This window comes from Trichechus manatus, unplaced genomic scaffold, assembly GCF_000243295.1.
Source record: "Trichechus manatus latirostris isolate Lorelei unplaced genomic scaffold, TriManLat1.0 scaffold00080, whole genome shotgun sequence".
NCBI classification, from domain to species: Eukaryota; Metazoa; Chordata; class Mammalia; order Sirenia; family Trichechidae; genus Trichechus; species Trichechus manatus.
This window is the reverse complement of record NW_004444016.1, coordinates 7594298-7620985: the sequence shown is the minus strand read 5'-3', so window position 1 is coordinate 7620985 and position 26688 is coordinate 7594298. Positions and strand designations below refer to the sequence as shown.

The 26688-nt window shown below is 34.9% G+C and overlaps 1 protein-coding gene across 14 annotated transcripts in view; it reads right to left on the bottom strand.

The window, feature by feature from the left end:
- ANKHD1 (ankyrin repeat and KH domain containing 1) overlaps window positions 1-26688 on the bottom strand; it is a 172352-nt gene that overhangs the window by 87028 nt on the left and 58636 nt on the right. For 12 of the 14 annotated variants that reach the window (XR_002824813.1, XM_023735602.1, XM_023735600.1 and 9 more), the window contains 7 exons: window positions 22059-22215; window positions 20663-20810; window positions 19789-19936; window positions 15381-15614; window positions 9590-9684; window positions 2497-2734; window positions 2054-2245 (listed from right to left, as the gene is read on the bottom strand). Coding sequence is in view for 13 of the 14 variants with exons in the window: in XM_023735602.1 (XP_023591370.1) it covers window positions 2054-2245; window positions 2497-2734; window positions 9590-9684; window positions 15381-15614; window positions 19789-19936; window positions 20663-20810; window positions 22059-22215 (1212 nt within the window). In the remaining variant the exon portion in view is untranslated. The remainder of the gene's footprint in view (window positions 1-2053; window positions 2246-2496; window positions 2735-9589; window positions 9685-15380; window positions 15615-19788; window positions 19937-20662; window positions 20811-22058; window positions 22216-26688) is intronic. The other 2 variants (XM_023735601.1, XM_023735608.1) reach the window with 1 other exon arrangement.

Below are 26688 nucleotides of genomic sequence, written 5' to 3'. Positions count from 1 at the left end.
GGAGGACATTATGCTGAGTGAAATAAGTCAATCACAAAAGGACAAATATTGTATGAGACCTCTACTGTAAAAACTCATGAAGAAGTTTACACACAAAAAGAAACAATCTTTGCTGGTTATGAGGGATGGGAGGGGCAGGGGGGAACTAAACAGACAATAGATAAGTGGTAACTTTGGTGCAGGGTAAGACAGTACACAATACTGGGGAAGCCAGCACAACTTGTACAAGGAAAGGTCACGGAAGCTCCACAGACAACATCCAAACTCCCTGAGGGACTGAACCGCTGGGCAGAGGGCTGTGGGGACCATGATCTCGGGGAACATCTAGCTCAATTGGCATAACACAGTTTATAAAGAAAATGTTCTACATTCTACCTTGGTGAGTAGCGTCTGGGATCTTAAAAGCCTGTGAGCAGCCATCTAAGATGCTCCACTGGTCTCATCCCTTCGGGAGCAAGGGAGAATGAAGAGAACAAGATACAAGGAAAAGATTAGTCCAAAGGACTAATGGACAACAAACAACTACCACAGCCTCCACCAGACTGAGTCCAGTCCAACTAGACGGTTCCCGGCTACCACCACTGACTGCTCTGACCAGGATCACAACAGAGGGTCCCGAACAGAGCTGGAAAAAATGTAGAACAAAATTCTAACTCACAAAAAAAGACTAGACTTACTGGCCTGACAGAGACTGGAGAAACCCTGAGAGTATGGCCCCTGGACACCCTTTTAGCTCAGTAATGAAGTCACTCCCAAGGTTCACCATTCAGCCAAAGATTAGAAAGCCCCATAAAACAAAATGGGGCACAACAGTTCAGGGACAAGGATTAGAAGGCAGGAGAGGACAGGAAAGCTGGTAATAGGGAACCCAAGGTTGAGAAGGGACAGTGTTGACATGTCATGGGGTTGCTAACCATTGTCATAAAACAGTAAGTGTACTGTTTAACGCGAAACTATGTGTTCTGTAAACCTTCATCTAAAGTACCAAAAAAAAAAAAAAAGATCCCCCCCTGCAAAAGAAACTGGTTGCCATTTAGTTGATTCTGACTCATAATGACCCTATAGGACAGAACAGAAATGCCTCATAGGGTTTCCAAAGAGCAGCTGGTGGATTTGAACTGCTGACCTTTTGGTTAGCAGCCAAGCTCTTAACCACTGCGCCACCAGGGCTCCACTAACTACAGTGATGAGTCAGGGAAGAGGTCAGTTTTTATGGTTGGTTGGTGTGTTAGTTCAAAATTTAAACAATCATCCAAAACATTAAGAATCTGGTTTAAGAAATGATGTCAATAATTGAAAGGAAAAATTGAGGCTGGGCTATATTTGAATTAATATTAACAGTAAAGGCCCAAAATGATGAATTAAGTGTAACTAAATATTTTATTTTCCTTTACACATTAATTTCTTTATATATTAAGTTTTAAACAATAAATCAGAACTAGATAAAAAATAAAAATTGTATATTATTTGTAAAGAACATATAAAGGTTTACAAGTACCTAGATCAGTTTTTTTTTACATTCTTACTTTGCTTTTTACAACTACAAATATTTTATGTAAAAATACATTTATGCTATTAGCCAAGAGTGTAACACTTGGTTGCTATTGCTTAATAGTATATAAAGCACAAATTATTTTTAAACCAAGTGTTTTTGCCAGAAAAATAAAATTCCCACTTATTGTTTGTTTTTGTTTTCTGAGAAGACTTGGAAATGTCAAGAAATAAACAGGCTTAAAAGTAGTACCAAATTATAATCTCTCTGTCTTTCCCACCTCCTGTTAGCAGAAACTAGGAGGAAATAACTTCTCTTCCAGAAGCCACAAACCATTCAATGGACAGAGGTCATTGAGAAGCCTTATGGTCACTAAGCAAACATAACAATAGAACTCTTTTGAAAAGTGACATTTTTGGAGATTTAGGAGACTAAGGAAAGCAGTTAAATTGTGGAACTGTCTTTCAACTTTTGTAGAAATTAAAAAGTTAAGGTTAATTGTTAAAGTTAAGAAAGAAATATACAAGTCTTTTTCTAAAAGATGTTTTTAAAACCACGTACCAGCAGCCAGCAAATATTTAACCAACTCCAGGTGTCCCTCCTGAGCAGCCTCCATCAGAGGTGTGGAGCAGCCAAGTTCTATATCAGCCCCTGCTTTAATCAGGAAGTCCGCAACTTCAGAAAACCCTCCACAGCAAGCCAAGGTAAGAGCAGTTTCTTGAGTTTCTTCTGTCTGGGCATTTATGTTTGCTCCTGGGAAAAACATAAAAATAGATAAAACTAATTGCCAAAGGGTTATGATAAATATATTATTGTTCTGAACTGTGATAATAATCTCTATCTTCTCTGTTTCTGTGGTTCTTCCCAGGGTGTTGATAATTTATTTCATCATCAATGCAAAAAATAAAAATAAAAATTTTAGTTGCAGTAAACATTGATACTGACACAAAACAGTCAAAGGAAACTGATTGTTTTCTTTTTTTAAAGAAGTAAAACTGCTGTACCTTGTGCTAGGAGTAGTGCCACCATCTCTTCATGTCCTTCCCGAGCAGCTTCCATTAGTGGAGTATATCCTTCATCATTAACTTCTTCAAGATTTGCTCCCCTTTCAATAAGTAGAGCTGCCAATTCAACATGTCCCCCACAGGCAGCTAGCGTTAATGGAGACTCAAATGAATCTGCAGGCATGTTCACTTGAGCACCACTATCCAAAAGCAAACGTGCTACTTCTACATGTCCATCCTGCAGGTTTTCAGAAGTAAAGCAAGAAGGGGGGAATTTTTTTTCGATGTTTCGAGATTTTTTTTTTTAAAGTGGAGAAGAGAAGCAAGAGATTAGGGTAAGACAGAAAGGAGGAAAAAAGGGAGAAAAAAGATTCAACTTAAATGTATATATAATACCATGTCCATCTAAGTACTTTGAGATCTGCCTTACCAAAAGCTCACTGGAATTATTTTACCTTACTTTTGAGCAGGCCCAAAATTTTCAATAAGAATCAGACTTGGTGACATACAGTTACAGTTCTAAATAATTTTTTATGTTCGTATTTTTTGATTTGACAAAAAATTGTTAAATCTACAGTCAACAGTACCTCAAAATAATTACTGTTATGCTCCTGCCAGGTCAAATTTAGGTGTGATGTTTAAGTGCAAAAATGGTATTAGCTCTACTTTAGAAACAAAGGCTTGACAAAAAATAACACAACACATTTTGTGAAGTCATTACCACTTGGGATTATGTCACCAAGGTAAACCTCTATAGATTGATATTATCCTCTGTTTTTCCTCATTACAATGGCTTGTTGGAATGAGGCAAAGGATTTTACAAAGATGTAAAATAAAGACTTTATTCATTTGTAAATAATTTTACCATGTGTCCATCTGCACAGATAATAAGGCAATAAACAATAAGACAGTCTTATGGAGGGTATCCACTCTATAATAAGGCAATAAACAATAAGTCATTCTTATGGAGGGTATCTACTCTATCCCTCTATCACCATAAATATTCTTCTTTCAGTTTCAAACGCTTGACGTCCAAATTTTATGTAGGCCTTAACTCTTGCTGTGGCATATAAAGTCAAATGCTATGTTGTTCTATATTTCAAAAACGGCCAAAATATTGATAATGAAAAGTAAAGACTGAGTACAAAAATAAGATTTTATAAGGTTGGCAATTCTTAATTATAAAAAATCTTAACTGTTAGATTTCAGCATCCATTAAGAGTTTCATTATATTTAACTAAATTACTAGCCCAGCTTTAATCACTTTTGATATGATGCCAAAAAGAAATGACTTTACATTAAAACTTTAGTTTTACTAATACTTCAAACACATGTAAAATAAAATACATTTTAACAAAATTACTGTATTGAATTATTTGGTGTTTGAAATAGTTTTCTATTTAAAAAGAAAACAAGGATCTATAAGTGTCTACAGATCAGGGAACTGCTATTTGCCCAGCCCCTCCAGGTTCCCAATAAATTTTTACTTTAATTCGTTTTTAAAGATTCTTTATAGATTCTTCCAACATATCTTCAGTATCTACCTTAATAGAGGAATTGTGCTAGGCACTTTGTAATATTAATCAACAATATTATTTTTACCACAGGGGGGAAAAAATAACTCAATCTTAAAGGTCAAACACCAGTATTAGGAAAAAAAAAACAATTTAATTGTAAGACTCTGATCTCAGCCATGGAGGAGTAGGTGGTATTGGACTTACTCTTCTACCATCCAAAAAAACCCAAACCTGTTGCCATCGAGTCAATTGCAACTCATAGTGACCCCTACAGGACAGAGCAGAACTGCCCCATAGGGCTTCCGAGGAGTGGCTGGTGGATTTGAACTGCTGACCTTTTGGTTAGCAGCCAAGCTCTTAACCACTGTGCTACCAGGGGTCCCTTCTACCATAAACAACTATAAAAGCTGGGGAAAAAAATACAACAGAACTGTTTGGAGGCAATGGACAGCAACCACACCATGGCCATGATCACTGAAAGAAGAGAACACTGAGAGAAACCCTACATTCATTTCAGCCTTTCCCCTGTGGGCATCTTCCAAACCATGGCCCAGGGAAAAACAGAGAGTGGCCATCTAGGTGGGCAAAGTAAACAAAAATCAGAATACGGGGCAGCCAAGAGGCTAGGGTTTGGGGAGTGGGGGCAAGGTAACAGAGAAAAAGAAAAACACAGAGAAGGACTTCCAAATATCTATATAAAATTCTCCTCAGATACTCGGGCAACTCCTGAGCTAAGCATGCCAAAGATGAGACTCCAAGATGTCAAGCAGAGAATAGCTGCTGAAAGGCTAGAGACTTCGGGAATTCAGGCTCAGCCAGAGTTGAGATACTTTGGTGAATACCCCAGGCTTTCAGTGGAGATGGTAGAGGGACATGCCAAAAGAGTAAGGACCACACCCGAGGAATAAGGGCAAAGCCAAAAATAAAGTCTCAACAGGATCAAAGTGATCCACTGGTAATTTAACTGCCTGCCAGAACAAAATACAACATTGTTAAGAGGAGAACTCCATAACAAAGAGCCTCTAAAATGTATCATCCACAATATATGACTTGTAATAAAATATTACTAGACAATATGAAGAAGAAAAAGTGATAATCAAAAGATAAAATGATCAAATAAAGCAGACCCAGGAGTAAATCAAATAGCAGAAAAGGATTTCAAAATAACTGCTACTAATATGTTAAAGAAAATAGAAAATGGGTGAAAAAGTAGATTTCAATATAGAATCAGAACACAAAAACACCATGTCATATTAAATGTAAATGCTCTAAACAAAACAATTAAAAGACAGAGACTGGTAGAGTGGATAAAACATGATGCAAATACATACTGTTTACAAGAAACTTTTCCAAATATACTGATGTTGGCAGGTTGAAAATAAAAGGATAAAAAAGATGTATCATGGAAACATTAATCAAAGGAAAGTAAGAGTACCTATTTTAATATCAGATAAAGGAGACCTTAGAGCAAAAATTACTAGAGACAGGGCAGGACTTTATATAATGATAAAAGGGTCAATCTGTCAATAAAACATAGCAACTCTAAAAATGTATATGAACTAAACAACAGAGCTCCAAAATATGTGAAGCAAAATCTGATGGAACTGAAAGGTGAAATGGGGAAATCCACAATTACATTTGGAGATTTCAATACCCCTTTCTCAACAACTGTTAGAACTAGACAGAAAATTAGAAACGACATAGAAGAATAAACAAAATCATTAATCAGCAGGATCTGACATTTATAGAATACACCACCCCACATCAGCAGAATACATATTCTTTTCAAATGCTCATGGAACATATACCAAAATAGACCATATCCTGGTCATAAAACAAACCTAAACCACCCCGCCCCCAGAAAAAAACCTGAAATTATAGAGTGTGTCCTCTGATCACATTGAAATCAAACTAGGAATCAATAATAGAAAGATAATGGGAAAATCTCCAAACATTTAGAAGCTAAACAACACACAATGAAATAATCCATGTATCAGAAAGGAAGTCTCAAGTGAAATTAAAAAAAAAAAAAAAAATACATTGAACTGAATGAAAATGAAAACACAACATATTACAATTTGTAAGACACGACTAAAGCAGTGCTGAGAGGGAAATTTACAGTACTAAATGAATACTATTAGAAAAGAGGAAAAGTCTCAAATCCATAATCTAAGCTTCCATCTCAATAAACTATAAAAGAAAAGCAAAATAAACCCAAAGCAAGCAAAAGGAAGGAAATAATAAAGATTAGAACAGAAATAAATAAAACAAAATAGAGAAAATTAGCAAAAACTTGTTTTTTTAAAAAATATCAACAAAATGGACAAATGTTTACCTAGACTGACCAAGAAAAAAAAAAGAAGAGACTCAAATTACTAAAATCAGGAATGTAAGAAGGGACATTAATACTGACAAAACAGAAATAAAAAGGATTATAAGGAACACTATGGAGAACTGTACGCCAACAAATTAGATAACCTATCTGAAATGAAAAATTCCTAGAAAAACACAAACTATCAAAACTGACTCAAGAAGAAATAGAAAATATGAATAAACCTATAACAAATAAAGAGACTGAATTAGTAATTAAAAAAAAAACTTCCCACCCAGGATTCTACTCTTAGATATATACCCAACAGAAATGATCACTTATTTCAACCAAAAGACATATACGATAATGCTCAAAGAAGCTTTATTTGTAACAGTCAATGACTAGAAACAATGCAAATGTCCATCAATAGTAGACTGGATAAATAAACAGTATATTCACCCCCAAGACTATTTCCCTAAGATACCTTCATGACCTGGAACTGAAACTATTCCCAGAGATCACCTTCCAGTCAAACAATAGACAAGCTTATAAAATAAACAACACTAACACACGTGAGGAATGTGCTTTATAGTTCAATCACATATACAAGACTAAACGGGCACACCAGCCCAAAATCAAAGACAAGAAGGCAGGAAGGGACAGGAAAACTGGACAAATGAAAACAGGGAACCTGGGATAGAAAAGGGGGGAGTGTTGACACATTGCAAGGTTGGCAACCAATGTTACAAAACAATTTGTGTATTAATTGTTTACAGAGAAACTAATTTGCTCTGTAAATTTTCACCTAACGCATAACAAAAAAATAACAACACCCAAGAGGAATGCGCTCCTTATAATAATTATATGAGATCAAAAGCGCAATATTTGCCCAAAAGCAAAAATGAGAAGGCAGGAAGGGGAAGAAAATCAGAACAGAAGGAAACAGGCAACCAGGGCAAAAATGGGGAGAGTGCTGACACATTGTGGGGAATGGAACCAAGGCCATGAAACACTCTATGTACAAACTATCAAATGGAAATCTAATTTGCTCTGTAAACCTTCACCTAATGCACACACACACACACACACACAGAAATTAAATAAATAGTATACTCACACAATGGAATACTACATAAATGAAAAACTAATGAAAAATGGAACAACATGGATGATTCTCACACAAGTAACACTGAGTAGAAGAAGTCAGACATAAAAGAATACTTACTGTATTGTCATACTTACATGAAGTTCAAAAACAGGTAAAACTAATCTAAGATGATAGATGTTAGAATCATGGTTACTCTTGAAGGTGGGGTACTAACTGAGAGGGAACACAGGAACTTTCTGGGGTGCTATATCTTGATCTGGTTGTTAACTACACATAATTTCAAACCATGTACTTAGGATTTGGTAATTTACTATATGTAAGTTATAACCAATTTAAAAGTATAATTTATCCAGCATTTCTAGGACTTTGAGAAAGCAGGTTTTTAAAAACATACTCCTGATTTACTCTGCAATCAGTTATTTAGCAGAATCATTAAAACAAATGAATTACATCTTCCAATTGCAATCTGTTTGTACAGATTGTTAGCTCTGATTTTTATCCTATTATGCACTCTACTGATAACCTTGAATTATTGGTATATCCTCAGAAGAACAAGGACAACTTGCTCAGAAATACAGCAATACAGATGTCACTTGAGAGTTATTTATATTAAGGAAGATAACATTTTTTAGGAGTTGCACAAAGATGGCTGCAAATTCTTTGTCACACCCTCTCATCAAGAGATGAAGTTTACTTCCCCTCCCCTTCAATCTGGGCTACCCTGTGACTGCTTAAACCTGTAAAAAACAGCAGAAATGATGCTGTGCCAGTTCTCCGCCTCTCTCTTGGAATGTTAATCCTTGGGATCCAGCTACCTTTAAAGAAGCCCAAGACAGCCACATGGAGAGACCACCCATGGCAAGAAAGAGGTCCCAGCGTTCCAGCCACCCCCACCAAGGTGCCAGACATGTGAGTTAAGCTATCTTGGAAATTCCAACCAGCCCTATTTGACTATATGAAATTTGCATGAAAGACGCCATTACCAAGAGACACCAAGAGAAGAACCACCCAAGTCAATCTACGGAATCATGAGAGATCATAAGGAGTTGTTGCTGCATTAGGTAACTAAGTTTTAGGTGGTTTATTACACAGCAGTCGACTACAGAATAGGAATTAACTTAGGTAATGATATGCTTACTAAATCATATCTTAAAAAAAACATTTGCACTTCTTGTCATTAAAAGCTCATAATGCTCTGAACATTTCACTGTATTTGAGGAATTCTTTATAAATACACATATATGCATAATATCTATGTGCTTAAAGAAGAGGTAGAAGAAAAACAGTTTCTGGGTTGATGATCTATGACTCAATATGTTGGAAATATTTTTGGAATCCAGCATTATCTTATCAAGGCTTACATTTGCTACATAATATTGGTTTAAATAATTATATCCATTTAAAAAATTTTGTGCTGGCAACAGAAAATTTATGTTAAGTATCTGTTGCAACTGTTAGTATATACAAACAAAACATTATCTGTATATGTAAAATATTTCATTTTTACTGCTAAAATTTTTCTATGATCTTTCTAACAAATATTGCCATTTCTAAGATGAGGCTTAAGAGTCAGCATAATGTTAGTGGCAAAAACACTAAAAAAAAAAAAAAAAAAAAAAGACCTAGACTTAGGCAGAGCTAATGTGTACATTTGCACAAACTACATAATCAATTGTAGTGGTCTCAGGACTCCTAGATCTGCTATTATTTATCTGCATGTTTTGGTGCAAGATTCCTCAACTTCTCTGTTTCTCAATGCTCTCAGTTATGAATTGAAGAATCTTACCTAAGCTTCAAGCTTAAAGATTTTATGCTGACAGCATTAAAGGTAATTATTCTCTTTGATACAGAATGCTTGATCAATATATTTTGGACATCAATTTGCTTTTAAAATGAAGCTATAGAAACATTAGAAATATAAGTCTACTATCTTCAAAATTAGAGTGTTATCAATAACTCTAAAGCCAAATACATTACTTAACAATTAGATGTTACTACCCTCTTCCAAAAGCACAGATACTTAAGTATTAACTGTGCTTAATCTAGAATCAGATGAAGAAATTACACAAACTAAAGACTAATTAATAATTCTCAGAGGCTTAACACATATGACTTTTTCTTCCCATAAAATCTCAAGTGAGTGCCATTTAAAATTACCATGCAAGCTTCCATTAAGGCAGTGTGCATCTCGTCTGTTTTGTGCTCTTGATCTGCACCAGCAGCAAGTAGAAAGCGAACCATATCCAAATGGCCTTCAAAAAAAGGATATAAATTTTAAAACTATATTTCCAAAGAATATTATTAATTTAGTAAGTATTACAATGGGGTAACTTTTTCTTTCATATACCTATACAAAAATTTATAAGAACTTATCTTGCATTTAAGAAATAAATCAGTGACTTTTTTAAAAAAATCCAACCAAAAATAATAAGCAGGCTCTCTTCAAGGTCTTATTATCTAGATTTTAAAGACTGAGTTAGTCCAAAGCACAAAGTTCAACTTAAGTAAAGCAACTTTACTTCTTCTTTAAATTAATCTATGTAAACTATGTATCAAATCAAATAGTATATCAGGTAAAGTATCTTTGCATCATATTTTTCAGAAAAGCAGCTTTAAAATAATAACCATAAACTCACTGTGGCAATGATCAGGCATAGACAATGTCACTTAAAATAATTTCAACCCTCCTGATACATTTAATATGTAAAAATCCTTAACAGTCAATAAGAAAAAAAAAAATACTCCAGTAGAAAAATGGGTGAGGGACATGGAATGGTGATTCAAAAAAGAGACGTAAAAAAAATAAAAAGGGCATCCAAATTGGTAAGGAAGAAGTAAAAGTATCCCTATTTGCAGATGATATGACCTTATATACAGAAAACCCCAAAGAATCCACAACTACTGGAACTAATAGATTTCAGCAAAGTATCAGGATACAAGATAAACATACAAAAATCAGCTGGATTCTTCTACACCAACAAAGAGAACTTCCAAGAGGAAATCACCAAATCAATACCACTTACAATAGCCCACAAGAAGATAAAATACTAAATCTAACCAGAGACGTAAAAGACCTATACAAAGAAAACTACAAGACACTACTGCAAGAAACCAAAAGAGACCTACATTAAGTGGAAAAACATACCATGGTCATGGATAAGAAGACTCAACATTGTGAAAATGTCAATTCTACCCAAAGCTATCTACAGATACAATGCAATCCTGATCCAAATGCCAATGACATTTTTTCATGAGATGGAGAAACAAATCACCAACTTCACATGGTAAGGGAAGAAGTCCTGGATAAGTAAACCATTACTGAAGAAGAAGAATAAAGTGGGAGGCCTCATACTACCTGATTTTAGAACCTATTATACCACCACAGTAGTCAAAACAGCCTGGAACTGGTACAACAACAAACACAGACCAATGGGACAGAATGGAGAATCCAGACATAAATTCATCCACCTATGAGCAGCTGATATTTGACAAAGGCCCAAAGTCCATTAACTGGGGAAAAGAGAGTCTCTTTAACAAATGGTGCTGGCACAACTGGATATACATCTGCAAAAAAAATCAAACAAGACCGATACCTCACATCATGTGCAAAAATTAACTCAAAATGAATCAAAAACCTAAATATAAAACTGAAAATGATAAAGATCATGGAAGAAAAAATAGGGGACAAAGCTAGGAGCCCTAATACATGGCATAAACAGAATACAAACCATAAGTGACAATGCACAAACACCAGAAGAGAAACTAGATAACTGGGAGCTCCAAAAATTAAACTCTTATGCTCATCAAAAGACTTCACCAAAAGAGTAAAAACACAACCTACAGACTGGGAAAAAAAATTTTGGCTACAACGTATCTAATCAGGGTCTAAGCTCTAAAATCTACAAAATAGTACAAAACTTCAACAACAAAAAGACAAATAACCCAATTGAAAAATGGGCAAAGGATATGAACAGGTACTTCACCAAAGAAAACATTCAGGCAGCTAGCAGACCCATGAGGAAATGCTCACGATCATTAGCCATTAGAGAAATACAAATCAAAACTACAATGAGATACCATCTCCTTCCAAGAAGGCTAGCCTTAATCCAAAAAACACTAAATAATAAATGTTGGAGAGGTTGTGAAGAGACTGGAACACTTATACACTGCTCGTGGGAATGTAAAATGGTACAACCACTTTGGAAATTGATTTGGCACTTCCTTAAAAAGCTAGAAATAGAAGTACCATATGATCCAGCAATCCCACTCCCTGGAATATATCCTAGAGAAATAAGAGCCATCACACAAATAGATATATGCACACCCATGTTCGCTGCAGCACCATTCACAATAGCAAAAAGATGGAAACAACCTAGATGCCCATCAACGGACAAATGGATAAACAAATTATAGTATATTCACACAATGGAATACTACACAATGATAAACAAGGATGAATCCATGAAACATCTCACAACATGGATGAATCTGGAAGGCATTATGTTGAGTGAAATTAGTCAGTCACAAAAGGACAAATATTGTATGAGACCACTATCATAAGAACTCAAGAAAAGGTTTAAACACAGAAGAAAATATTCTTTGATGGTTACGAAGCTGGGGAGGGAGGGAGAGGGGAATTCATTAACTAGATAGTAGACAAGAATTATCTTAGGTGAAGGGAAGGACAACACGCAATACAGGGAAGTCAGCAAAACTGGACTAAACCAAAAACTAAGAAGTTTTCTGGACACAACCAAACACTCTGAGGGACAGGGTAACAGGGGCGGGGGTCTGGGGACCATGGTTTTGGGGGACATCTAGGTCAACTGGTATAACAAAGTTTATTAAGAAAATGTTCTGCATTCCACTTTGGTGAGTGGCATCTGGGGTCTTAAAAGCTAGCAAGTGGCCATCTAAGATGCATCAACTGGTCCCTACCCACCTGGAGCAAAGGAGAATGAAGAACACCAGAGACACAAGGAAAACATTAGCTCAAGAGACAAAAAGCGCCACATAAACCAGAGATTCTATCAGCCTGAGACCAGAAGAACTAGATAGTACCCGGCTACCACCAATGACCGCCCTGACAGGGAACACAACAGTCCCCGACAGAGCAGGAGAAAAGTGGGGTGCAGAACTCAAATTCTAGTAAAAAGACCAGACTTAATGGTCTGACTGAGACTACAGGAACCCCAGAAGACATGCTCTTGGACTTTCTGTTAACCCAGAACTAAAATTATTACCAACGCCAACTCGTCAGACAAAGATTAGACTGGACTATAAGACATAAAATGATACTCGTGAAGAGTGTGCTTCTTAGTTCAAGTAGATACACGAGACTAAATGGGCAGCTCCTGTCCAGAGACAAGATGAGAAGGCAGAAAGGGGCAGGAGTTGGTTGAATGGACACAGGAAATCCGGGGTGGAAAGGAGGAGTGTGCTGTCACATTGTGGGGATTGCAACTAGGGTCACATAACAGTATGTGTATAAATTTTTGTATGAGAAACTAACTTGAGCTGTAAACTTTCACCTGAAGCACAATTAAAAAAAAAAAAGAGAGAGAGAGAGATGTAATGACTTAAACTGATGAGAAGGATATAAAATCTTCCTATTGAGGAAATGTAAATTAAAATGAGACACCATTTTTTACTATCACAAAATGGGAAATATTAAAAAGAAAGATAACACCCAGTGTTGGTGAGGGTATAGGGTGGAATAAAGGGCATTCTCAAACACTGCTAGTGAGAGTGTAAATTGTTTCAACCTTTCTAGAAGGTAATTTGGCAATATGTATCAAAAGCCTTAAAAATGTCCATACCCTTTGACCCAGCAATTCCACTTCCAGGAATTTATCCTAAGGAAATAATCAGAGATTAGGCAAAGATGTCTGCACAAGGATGTTATCACAGTGTTTTTAATAGTGAAAAACTAGGAACAATGCAAGTGTCCAACAATAAGCAATTATGGTGCATCCACTTGCTATATACGGCAGAGAATGCTAGTTCCCTATCCAATATCCATTTTCTTATTCTTCCTCCTTAATAACAGAACTCCAGTTTTACCTGGGTTACAACATGCCTGACTAAAATATTACAATTCCCAGCCTCCCTTGCAGTTATGCATAGCCAGTGAGAGGTAAACAGGCGTTATAAGGCAAAACTTCTAGGAAGACTCCTATGGATAGCTTACTAAATTGAAAGGCACTACCCATTTTGCCCTCCCCTCTTCCTCCTAGACTATGAACAGCTGGAGCCCCACTTGCCCTTTTAGATTATATGTAGCCTTGAGGATAGAGGTCAAATCCTAGGACAGTGGGGCAGAAAAACAGGATTCTGATATCTTCATGACAATGGAACTGCCATACTAATCCTGGACTGCCTACCCTTGTGCTTCTTTTATATAAAGAGAAAAAACTACTCTCTTGTTCAAATCATAATTAACTTGGATTTTGTGACATACGTAGCCAAATCTAATACTAACGGAAATAATGAAACACTTTATGACCATCAGGAGTTCCTGGATGGTGCAAATGGTTAATGCGCCTTGGCTGCAACTTGGTTGACAGTTTGAGTTTACCCAGAGGAGCCGCAGAAGAAAGACCTGCGATCTTTAATATCAGCCATTAAAAATCCTATGGAGCACAGTTCTTCTCTAACACACAGGGGGTCGCCAAGAGTTAGAATCAATTCAACTGCAACTGGTTAGAGAGACTGGTGGTTCAGTGGTAGAATTTTCATCTTCCATGTGGGAAACTGGAATTCTATTCCCAGCCAATGCAACTAACGTGCAGTCACCACGAATCTGTCAGTGGTGAACTGTGTGTTGCTATGATGCTGAACAAGGAGCTCTGGTGACGCAATAGTTAAGTACCTGGCTGCTAACTGAAGGGTGGCAGTTTGAATCCACCCAGCGGCTCTGCAGGAAAAAGACCTGACAATCTGTTCTATAAAGATTACAGCCAAGAAAATCCTATGGGGCAGTTCTACTCTGTCACATGGGGTCACTATGAGTCGGAATCGACTCAACGGCACACAACAACATGATGCTGAACACGTTTCAGAGCTTCCAGACTAACAAGGACTAAAAAAAAAGGCTTGGCAATCTACTTCCAAAAATCAGCCAATGAAAACTTATGGATCACAATGATCTGATACGCAACCAATCATGGGGAAAGTGTAGGACTTGGCAGCATTTTGTTCCACAGCGCATGAGGGCATCATGAGTTGGGGACCAATCAACAGCAGCTAACAACAATAACAACATGGGACCATCCAAAGTCATGTTGCAAGAATATTTGTTGAGGTGGGAAAAATGTTCATGATATACTAAATAAATATAAATAAAATTAAAAAAGAAAATAGCTGTCGTGGAGTCAATTCCAGCTATAATACAGTGTTAGTATGTGATTTTTTTTAAAGTATATATATATATACTTTATATATTAGTTTGTTTATAAGCATGCTTAGAAAAACACACTGGAAGTACATACACTAAAATATTGTTTACAGTGCTTTTTATCTTTAGATGGTAATATATCATTTTTCATTTCTTTTTTTTGTGCTTGTGTGTTTGTCAAGTTTTCTGTATCAACTGTTTTATTATCACTATTATCTGAGTATGTATTATTTTTTAAATAAAGTTTGGAAAATAATATAAAACAAAAGTTATTAACTAATGGAAACCCTCTAAACCTGCACTAAGGGATTTGGTTGACTTTATAGTCAATTAAATAAATTTGAATTAAAATAATAAAGAAACATACACTAGGAAACTGTACTATAGGAAATACAGGATAAAACAGACTTTTTATATAATCTCTTATAAGCCAGACAATTTTATAGCACAGGGAAAACATAAGCAATATAAAATTAACTCAAGTACTCAATACTCAGATATTAAAATATTAAAAACTGTTATGAAAAGAGTATTTACACATATATAGAGTACCTTTATAGCATGCAAGCGTAAGAGCACTTTCTTTGAATTCATTAGAATGAGTGTTGATGCCTGCACCATGATCTAGAAGAACTCTTGCAACTTCCACATGACCAGCACTGGCTGCTTCCATTAAGGGGGTATGTCCATTTTCATTATGATCTTCTATATTTGCACCTTCATTAAGTAGCACTTTGACAATGTCAACAAATCCTCCAGCACACGCGTAAGTTAGTGCAGTGTTTCCTAACAAAGAATAAGAAGAAATACAAAATTATGACAAAATGGATACAATTATGATTATGTTACTGCTCTAGTAATGCCTTTTCAATTCCCTTACATAAACCACTAGACCTGTCATCTCAAGTTCTATTGTTATTGGTTCAAAGCAACATCTTAATTTTCTTATTAATTAAAATATTTTTTATAATGGGAAACAGAATTCCAAACAAAAGACTGCATATTGTATGATCCCATTAATATAAAATGTCCATAAGAGGACAATCTATAGAGGCAAAAAGTAGATCAGTAGTTGTCCAAGACTGAGGGTGACTGCAAACGGGCACAAGGATCTTTTTGTGTGATGGAAATGTTCTAAAATTTGTGTTCATGGTTGCACAACTTCATAAATTTGCTAAAAATAATTATTATATACTTAAAACAGGTGAATTTTATGGTATGTAAAGTTTACCTCAATAAAGCTATTTTAAAAAATAGGAAACAACAGCATCAAAAAGAATACAATACTTAGGAATAAATTTAACAAAATTGGTTTAAGACTTGTAGACTGGAAACTATAAAATATTGTTGAAAGAAATTAAAGAAGACCTAAATAAATGGAAAGGCATGCTACATTCATGGATCAGAAGACTTCAACACAATCCCTATCAAAATTCTAACTAGCTTCTTTTTGCAGAAATTGACAAGCTGATTCTAAAATTCACATGGAAATGCAAGGCACCCAAAATAGCCAAAACAATCTTGAAAGAAAAGAACAATGGAGGACTCACACTTCTCAATTTCAAAACTTACTATAAAGCTGCAGTAATCAAACAGTGCAGTACTGGCATAAGGACAGATATATAGATCAATGGAATAAAACTGACAGTCCAGAAATAAACCATTACATTTATGGTCTACTGATTTTCAACAAGGGAATCAAAACAATTCAATGGGAAAAGAACAGTTTTTTCAACAAATAATGTTAGGACAACTGGATATCCACATGCAAAAGAATGAAGTTGGACCCCTATCGAAAACTCAAAATAAAACACAAATCTATATGTAAGAGCTGAAATTATAAAACTCTTAGAAGAAAACATAGACACAAATATTCATGAGCTCTGATTAGGCAATGAGTTCTTGGATATGACAAAAAAGCACAAAGAACAAAAGAAAAAAATAAATATTTGCAAGTCATATACGTTATAAGGGACTTGTATAGATAATATATAAGGAATCCTTACAACTCAACAATAAAAAGACAAATAACCCAATTTAAAAATGGACAAAGGATTTAAATGTGCGTTTCTGTAAAGAAGATATACAAATGGCCAATGAGCACATAAAAAGATCTTCAGCATCATTAGTCATTAAGAAAATACAAATCAAAACAACAAGATACTATTTCACACCTACTGGGATGTCAAAATAAAAAAGACACTAACAAATGTTGACAAGGATGTGGGGAAACTGGAGATCTCATGCGTCCCTGGTGAAAACATAAAGCAATGCAGCCACTCTGGAAAAATTTGGCAGCATCTCAAAAAGTAAAATGCAGAGTTACCATATGATTCAGCAAATCCACTCCTATGTGAATTCACCCAAGAAAATTAGAAACATATGTCCACACAAAAACCTGTACAAGAATGTTCATAGCTGCATTAGTCATAATAGCCAAAAAGTAGAAACATCCCAAATGTCCATCAACTCATGAGTGGCTAAACAAAATGTGCTATATATCCACATAATGGAATATTATTTAACAACAAAGAGGAATGAAATACTAATACATGCTACAACATGGATGAATTTTGAAAACATTATGCTAAGTGAAAAAGACAAATATAAATAGTCAAATACATTATTCCGTTTATATGAAATGTCCAGAATAGTCAAATCTATAGACAGAATGTAAATTAGTGGTTGCTATGGGCTGGGAGGAGGGGAGAGAAAGAGTGGGGTACAGGGTTTCTTTTTAGAATGATAAAAATATTCTAGAATTAGATAGTGGTGATGGTTATACAACTCTGTGAATATGCTAAAAACCACTGAATTATGCATTTTAAAAGGATTTTTATGATATATATCAAAAAAGCGGTTTAAAAAAAAAGAAAGCAGCTACATTTCGAATGGGTCTGAAAAGGCGAGTAGGACTCCCATAGGTGGGGAAGGCCATTCCCAGGTGTTATGGATTGAATTGTGTCCCCCAAAAATATGTGTTGTAAACCCTAACCTCTATACCTGTGGTTATAATCCCATTTGGGCATGGTTTGTCTTTGTTATGTTAATGAGACAAGATTAGTATAGTGTGTGTCTTAAATCAATCTCTTCTGAGTACATTTCCTCCTGACACATCTTTAACCTACATTTATGGTCTGATCCAGCAAGACATATACACACCTACACACACACAGACTGCAGCATACTACTTCAAAATTTTTTTTCTTTAAAAGGTCATTACCACTTGGTTTGCCACTTGTTTCTTTCCTGATTTTGTTTTTTTTCTTTTTTTACATTTTTTTATTGTAAAAATAGACAACACATCATTTGCTAATTCAACTGTTTTCACATGTACAACTCAGTGACACCAATTATATCAATTATGTGCAACTATCACTAACATCCATTCTCAAATTTTTCATCACCACAAACAGAAACTCAATGCTTCCTGAACAATAATTCTGCCTACCTCCTGGTTACCCCCGGTAACCACTATTAAACTTTTATTTCTATACATTCGCCTATTCTAGGTATTTCACGTAAGTGAGATCATAAAACACTTGACCTTTTGTGATTGACTGACTTTACTCAACATAATGTTTTAAAGGTTCATCCATGTTGTAGCATTTATTAGGACTTCATTTCTCTTCATGGCTGAGTAATACTCCATTGTATGTATATACCACATTTTGTTTATCCATTTACCCTGATTTTGTTTTGAGGGTTTTTAATTATTAAAGAAGGTGCGGAGGTGGTTTAACCATTCAACAGCAGGAGATTAAAGAGGATTGTTTTAAAGATTCAGCAAGAAAACTACCATTTCAGAACCCAATTTGTTCATAATTCAACTGTTCTACCCTCTCAGATACCGTGCATATTACACAAAAGACAAAGCGGTCAGCAAAATGACCTACAATCCTTTTCTAGGGTATTCATTTAAAAAATCAATCAAGCTACATTTAACATTTATCTAATAGAATGGAAAACTGACATGCTTCCATTATTGAAACTAAAACCCCCAAAAAAACCAAACCTGTTGCTGTGGAGTCGATTCCAACTCACAGATATCCTATAGGACAGAGCAGAACTGCCCCATAGGGTTTTCCAAGGAGTGACTGGTGGATTTGAACTGCCTACCTTTTGGTTAGCAGTCAAGCTCTTTACAACTGCACCACCAGGGCCTCCTCACTATTGAAAACATTTTTTAAACCATGTGGTTCTTCACAGTGATATAAGTCCAAGGAAACTCACTACCAAACTATACCTATAACTCAAGACATGTGACCAAGGCTCCTGTGATGACTCAGGGAAGCATAAATAACTAAAAGAGTAGTCCTACTAGGGCAGTTTCTATGCTGCCACAAGAATATCTTACTAGTACATTTATTCAGTTCACTTGACTGAAAAACCCTACAGGGTAATACTTTCAGGTTAATCTATAATCTAAGGTCAAGGGAGTTGTATTTATATGAGAAAAGAATCAGGAGAAACAGTTCAGAATTTTGCCTCCATATTCATCACATAGGAGTTCCTGGGTGATACAAATTGTTAACATGCTTGGCTGCTAAGCGAAAGGATGGAGGTTGAGGTCCACCCAGAGGTGCCATGGAAGAAAGGCCTGGTGATCTACTTTTGAAAAATCAGCCACTGAAAACCCTATGGAACACAGTTCTACTCTGACACTCATGGGGTTGTTGCCATGAGTTGGAATCGACTTGATGGCAACTGGGTTTTTTTATACATCACATATTATGTGGCAAAAAAGAAATTGTCCTCAGCAGAAAAATTGTCAGTCTTGACCAAACAGAATTGAAGTTTCTTTTAAAGACTTTGGAGGGAATCAAACTATCTGTATTTTACTCAGAGATTCTACACAAAGGGCTAAAGCTTTTCTGTAGGCTTACAACTGGTTTTCCCTAGGAATCAGATTATTACATCAAATTACCTTCCTTCAATTAACACATCATTCTCTACATACCTGTTGCAGACTGGGAGTTGACATCTGCATCATGAAGAAGTAATAGTTTCACAATATCTAAATAGCCCCCACTGGAAGCTGCCATTAGGGGAGTTATGTCTCCTTTATTCCCTCGATCTTCAACATTAGCATGCATAGCAAGCAATACCTTTAAAACACACATAAACACAGAGAAAAACTGTTACTCTTATTATTAATACTATTTCTAGAGAATATACTGAATCTAGGAAGATATTCTTTAAGAATGGGTGTGAGGAAAAATCAAAAGGAATCACTGAGAAAATATGCGTGTTCACTGCTCAAAACGCCAGGTTAGATGCTATATTTTATAATACTATTACATATTAATCTTTAAATAAAGTAGGTAATCACATTAGTTATCATATTAAAAAATGTAGCTGCTCTTGCCAAAGAATTTGTGTTATGCTTGAGATTGTTTAGCAAGAGAGCAGCAGAACTATACAAACAAGACAGAAACTAACTGGCAAAAACATGACTATTTCCCAATATTCCTCTAACAGAAAGAAAAAAACTAAAAGAACTGTGATAATCTGGACGCAATAAAAATAAACTACTCTCCATTACAGTTTATGTATTATTTCTAAAGACAAGTTTAAAACATGATTACTATTTCTCTCTGTTCCTTATTTATTAGAATTAGCCTTGAGTAAGTCTCAAGTGGCAGAAAAATGGACCATGCCCAGCTGCATGTATAGGCAACAAAATTAATTGTTCATCTGTTTCTATTTTACCTACTGCCAAAAAGGAAGAGGGGAAAGGCCCAGGTCTCTTATTATAATTTTTTTTATAAGTGATGAAAATAACTATCAAAACCCTTCCACAATTTTCATCACTAAAGATTATTTTTGCTTACTTGTGCTAATTCATAATACCCTGCTGAACAAGCCAAACACAGCAGACTTTCTCCTTCTTCTGTATGTTCGTTCACACTTCTGCCTTCATCTAGCAATTTACGAACAGCATTCACATCCCCATCTGAACAAGCTTCTGCCAAACTGCGACTGCAAACAAAACCATTCACCAATTAACTGATACAGGAAGATACAGAGTCCTATGATAATAAATTACATTTAATATAAAAAATTAATCAATATATAGAAAAAATGCTGCTATGTTAAACAACAACAAAAATGTATGAACATCTTCATCTTGGTTGCTTAGCATTGTGTGCAACTCTGAATTATTCAAGTATGTCAACCAAGCCAGAAAGGGAATAAGTGAATATGAATATAGCTGTCATTATTATCTTTCAAAACATTCTAACACACTGTCATATTACATTTTAAAATAAAAGTTTTTTAAAGCCTAAGATGCATACATGGTTTAGGTTTTTGTTTTATTTTGGTTTTTTAGATGCACTAGTTTTTAAACTCTACTAGTACCTGCTAGGAGCCCTGGTGGTGCAGTGGTTAAGAGCTCAGCCGCTAACCAAAAGGTTGGCTGTTCAAATCCACCAGCTGCTCCTTGGAAACCCTATGGGGCAGTTCTACTCTATCCTATAGGGCTGCTATGAGTCAGAACTGACTTGACAGCAATGGGTTTGTTTGTTGTTGCTGTTTTCAGTACCCCGTTACTGTCATGAACAATACCAGTATCTTTAATGCTAAGATTCCCAAAAACATTTGGGGGTATAATTCAATGGCTTAAAATTGTATCAGGTAATACTGAAGGTGAAAATCTAAGTAAACAATTTTACTGCAGAGTGATTAATAAATTGGTGAATCTTAAACTTTTATGTGCATACAAATCACCTGAGTTCCTTGTTAAAATGCAGATTTGAATTCAATAGGTTTTGAAATGGGGCCTGAGATTCTCCATCTCTAACAAGCTCTCAAGTGTTATGGACCATATTTGAACAGCAAGCAACGAAATTATTGCCTTAGCAATCCATTTCATTTACTGCTACTCAAGCAGTCAGTTTAGTGTCTACTGTTATAACCCTTAGAAAAAGTAATTTCCTTAGAAATGGAAACCAGGTTTTATTCAGTTTGAATTTCTCACAGTCTTTAGTACAGTACATTCTACAAGAATGCTCAATAAGTATGAGCTGAAAGTAAGAATAAAAATACTATTTATATATATACATATTTACTTAATATACATACATTTATATATACACTTAAAATACAATATCCATTGGCATACAGTTATAAGATACTCTAAAAGATGTATTTAACCAAAATCAGGTATTTCCCAAAAATTCACTTAAGAAAATGTCTAACACCCAGCAAAAATCATTAAACACATACGTGTCTACTTGTCCTGCATTGTGGCTGTTTTCTGCTCTCATTCGTGTCAGTGCAGCAGCAGCTTCATCCAGTGCACAACTAACTGAGGATGTCAGCCTCCGGAGTACCTCAGGATCTGCAAAAGCTTTACCATCAGCAGTTGACAATTTGCCAATTCCTTCAGTACATGTCAATCAATCAGGTAGCCCAGGGGAAGAAAAAGTATACAAGTGCAAATTTTAATTTTATTTCTAATCATTTTATCTACTGTAAAGAAATGGTATAGTCTCCATACATAAGGTGGACAGCATATACTGATCATTTCAGTTCTGCCACAAATGTCAAAAGGCCATGCATAATCACCCAAGCCTTCAGTCTTTCCATCTTTACAATGTACATAATATTAATTCCCGCTTTGCCTAACTCCAAATGTGACTTAATATGATGCTTACTGTATCAAATCAATGAGATTTCATTTAAAGTCCATGGTCATGCCATAAGATCTCTAGTCTGTTTATACTATTTTCAGTGGTAATGAGGGGGATATTCTGTAATATTATGACAAGCAATCTAACAGTTCCTTCCTTTGGTCAAATATCCACTTAGAACCATCTTCTGTGGCAACATTTTAAATTAAAATAAGTTCATTCTTATATTTAATATTTATTTGTGTTTATGATGTGCCAGATTTGGGGAACCAAAATGGAATAAGGCATAGTTCCTGTCCTTAAGGAGCTCTATCAGATGTCTAAGTTGTCAATAAATCTTTTTCTCTAGTTTGAGTGAGTCAATGATCACTATGACAGAAAATTTAGTTGATATAACTGCCATCTCTTATTGCTGAAAAATGAGAGAAAACAGTTAATAAAAATTTGAAGAATAACAAAAAGAAAAAGGAAGCGAAGACTTGCTTGGTAAAATGTCAAACGTATTATAATGCTATGTACATCACAAGTGTGGTACTTGCACAGAAAAAGGTAATTATATCAAGGATATAGATTAGAGACCAGAAGAAGACCCTAAATCATTTGTGAGTTGAATACATGAGAAAGGTGACATTTCAAATCAGTGAGGACAAGAGGGCTAATTCAAGAAACACTGTTCAGAAATTGGCTACCTATTTGAAAAGAAACAAAGTAAGATCCCTAATTCACACCATTCACAAAAATAAATACCAGAAAGATTTAGGATCTAAATGCAAAAAATAAAACCATAAAAATACTATTAGACTATGTAATATTTTTCTAATGCTAACGCAGGGAAGCCTTTTAAGCATAAGACCAAATTCTAAAAGCCATGAAGTAAAAGATTTGATAAATTTGATATTAAATTTTTTAATTACAATAAAACCTTCCTTCGAATTAAAAACATCATAAATAAAATTAAGGCAAAATAAAAACTGGGAAAATCATACATGCAACATCAGACAACGGATTTCTAGTGTTTTTTATAAAGAGCTATCATGTAACTTATTAATCTAAGGTGAATGCAAACTAAAATGGTAAAGTATTATTTCTCATCTATGAAAATGAGAAAAAAAATTAAGACTGAGGTATGAGGTATTCTTAAAAACTGTTGATAGGAATTCATACTGGTGCAAACTTGAAGGACCAATTTGACAATGATTATCAAAATTTTAAATGCAAATATCCTGTGACCCAGTGATACCATTTTCTAGGAACTCTGTCCTATACAGATACTTGCACAAGTGAGAAGTTATAGATATAAGGATACAAACTACAGCATAAGTGATACTGAAAAATTAGAAATAACCTAAATATTCCTCAGCAAGGATTTAGTTAAATTAATTATGGTGCATTCCAGCAACAGAATATTATCTAACGATTTAAAAGAAGGAGAAAAGATCAACATACACCGTCATGGAACCATGTCCACAATAAATTAAGTGAAAAAAAGAAAATAACAATATATTTTGTATAGTATGAACCTATTTTATTCTTTTTTTTAATTATGTATGTTCAAATATACACATGTATTTATATAAACACAAAGAAAAAAGTCTAGAAGTATACGTAAAAACTTAACAATGGGAAGGCTTTAGTTATAATATGAATTGCATTTATGATTTAGAAAAGAGGTTTTTAAAGTTCTTAATGTATATGGTCTAAAGTCTTAATTTTATCTAAGAATCTTAAAGAAAAAAATATTTTCAACATCATTTTGATTCAGTTAAAACTGTCAAAAATTGTACCTTCCTTAAGAAGAGCTAGTAATATCTAGCATCATCTCATAATTAAAAAGAAACATGAGTCTAAAAATTCCTCTAAAATGTATAGGCTCAATATATTGTCCAAAACACAAATGAAAATACTGAAGTACAAAATATAAGCATTCATTAAACAACTGACTTGCACAGGTCTTAGAAAGAAGCACATCATTTTTAAAGACATCTGACAATTTTTTTGGATATATATCATATCCAATAATGTCTGGAATTAAAATTGTCAAAATATGCAAAATATTAAAATTCAATAGTTTCTGAACCTCCTGGAAGACAGAAAAACATTATTTTCAAGGTTTATTTTCTCTCTAAAACATAGATATGAAAACAAGCAATTCTAAGGCATGTTGTTGCTTAAGAGGCTTTAATATACCAGAGGTACTACGAATCAAGAATAAAGGAGGAAAGAGAAGTGCTTAAGGCAACAGAAGAGCCAGGATTAAGTGAGAATCATGAGGGTCTCAAAGGAAAGAGAAATGAGTTTAAAACCCCTAATCAGAGGTCATAGAATAGCACCCATAAGATGAGTGAAGTCCCAGTCTAAACCAGAGAAGAAAGATGTAATACCACCAGTAAAAAAAGCTTAGACTGGGGAAGGAAAGGAAATCAGTTCAGAAAAGCCTGGGGAAAGAGAAACACCTGTTCTTTCCTCCGCATTTCTCTCAGCTCTAAGCAAAGTAAATGTACAGTTATGGGGGGGGGGGCTAGAGGGTGGCCACGGTGTTCTTGTTACAGGAGCTTTATGCAGTATATCCCTGAATTACGACTAGGAAACTCACAAGAAATATCTTTAATATGATATTTATTAAAGTAGTCACAAACTTAGTGAAATCTATGCTTTTTAAAACTTTTTATTTTGAATGTTCTGTATTTTAAAACCTTTAACACAGGACAAGATACACATATAGCATTCTGGCAAGTTTCTATGTACCATTTTTTAAAATAAGCTTTAAATTCTTACATGTGTGTAATATGCATATATATTTATATTAAATAAGTAGATAAAGAGAGTGTCATACAATGTAAACGTATGTCAAATGCCACATATAAAGATTAAAAGTTAACTTCTTTCTTAAAACTATTTTAGGAGAGAGAAAAAGCTTTCATTATAGAATAATGAAAACTTTGTATAGCAAATAATGAGCAGGCTATACAACACAAAATAGTGGTAAGTGTATAGCACATATTTTTCATTTCTGCTACTTTAGAACAAGAAGTTGACATAGCTTGGTATATTTTAGTCAAATTTTACAGCCACCTTTGTATTTGAATGTCTTGCAAGTAAAAAACAGAGTCCCTGGGTGATGCAAACAGTTAACACACACAGCTACTAACAAAAAAGTTGGAGGTTTGAGTTCACCCAGAGGTACCTCAAAAGATAGCCCTGGTGATATACTTCTGAAAAATCAGTCATTGTAAACCCTGTGGTGCACAGCTGTACTCTGACACACATAGGGTCACCATGAGTTGGAACTGACTTGATGGCAACTATTTTTTTAAATGAAAAAACAGCAATTTACAAATAAGTTATACATAGATTAATGTGAATAAGTAATCACATGCAGAGTTCCCTAAGCACTTAAGATAAAAGATTCAAAATATGATGAACTAAATTTATCTCCCATATTATTATTTTATAATGTAACTGGTAATACAAAAGTTTTCCGTGATAACTAGGTGATTATCTAATACCTCAACAACAACAAAAAGAGTTGAGCCAAGAAATCACTCACCGAAAACTTTCAAACAAGAATCTTTTTAAGGGACTTCCAGCAACATGGCACTTCAGGCAGAAGCACCACGCGTCCCTCCACAGCAAAGATCCAAAAAAATAAGTCAAACAGAGAAAACAGCAATCCTGAAATCCTAAACATCAAATGAAGAGATAAAGAACTCAGCCAAGCACCAGATGGAATAAGAAACCGACAGACAACAGAGAGCGAGGAGACATACATGGAGAGAGGTCCCATATCACCTAATATAGCACGGATCCGCCATCTTGGACTCCAAATTAAAAAACAAAGGACAAAACAAACAAATCTACAATCAATAAATGAGAAAAATAACTACTGAATGCCCTGAAGACAGCAGACAATATCAAAATATTTATAAAAACAGGACAGGATGGTTCCAGCAGGCGTCCAAAATAAAACACCAGATGACTTTCCAGTAGAAGTAAAGGCACTAGAACTACCTGATAGGGAATTTAAATCTCTAATACTCAGAATTATCCAAGACTTGAAGCAAAAAGCAGACAAAAATGAGGAAAAAATAGACAAATTCATGGAAAAAGCAGACAAATTCATGGAAAATACAGACCAAAAATATGGAAGAATTCAGGAAAATAATGCAGGAACAAAATGCCAAAATAAATTCACAACTAGAAATCATACAAAAACAACAATTAGA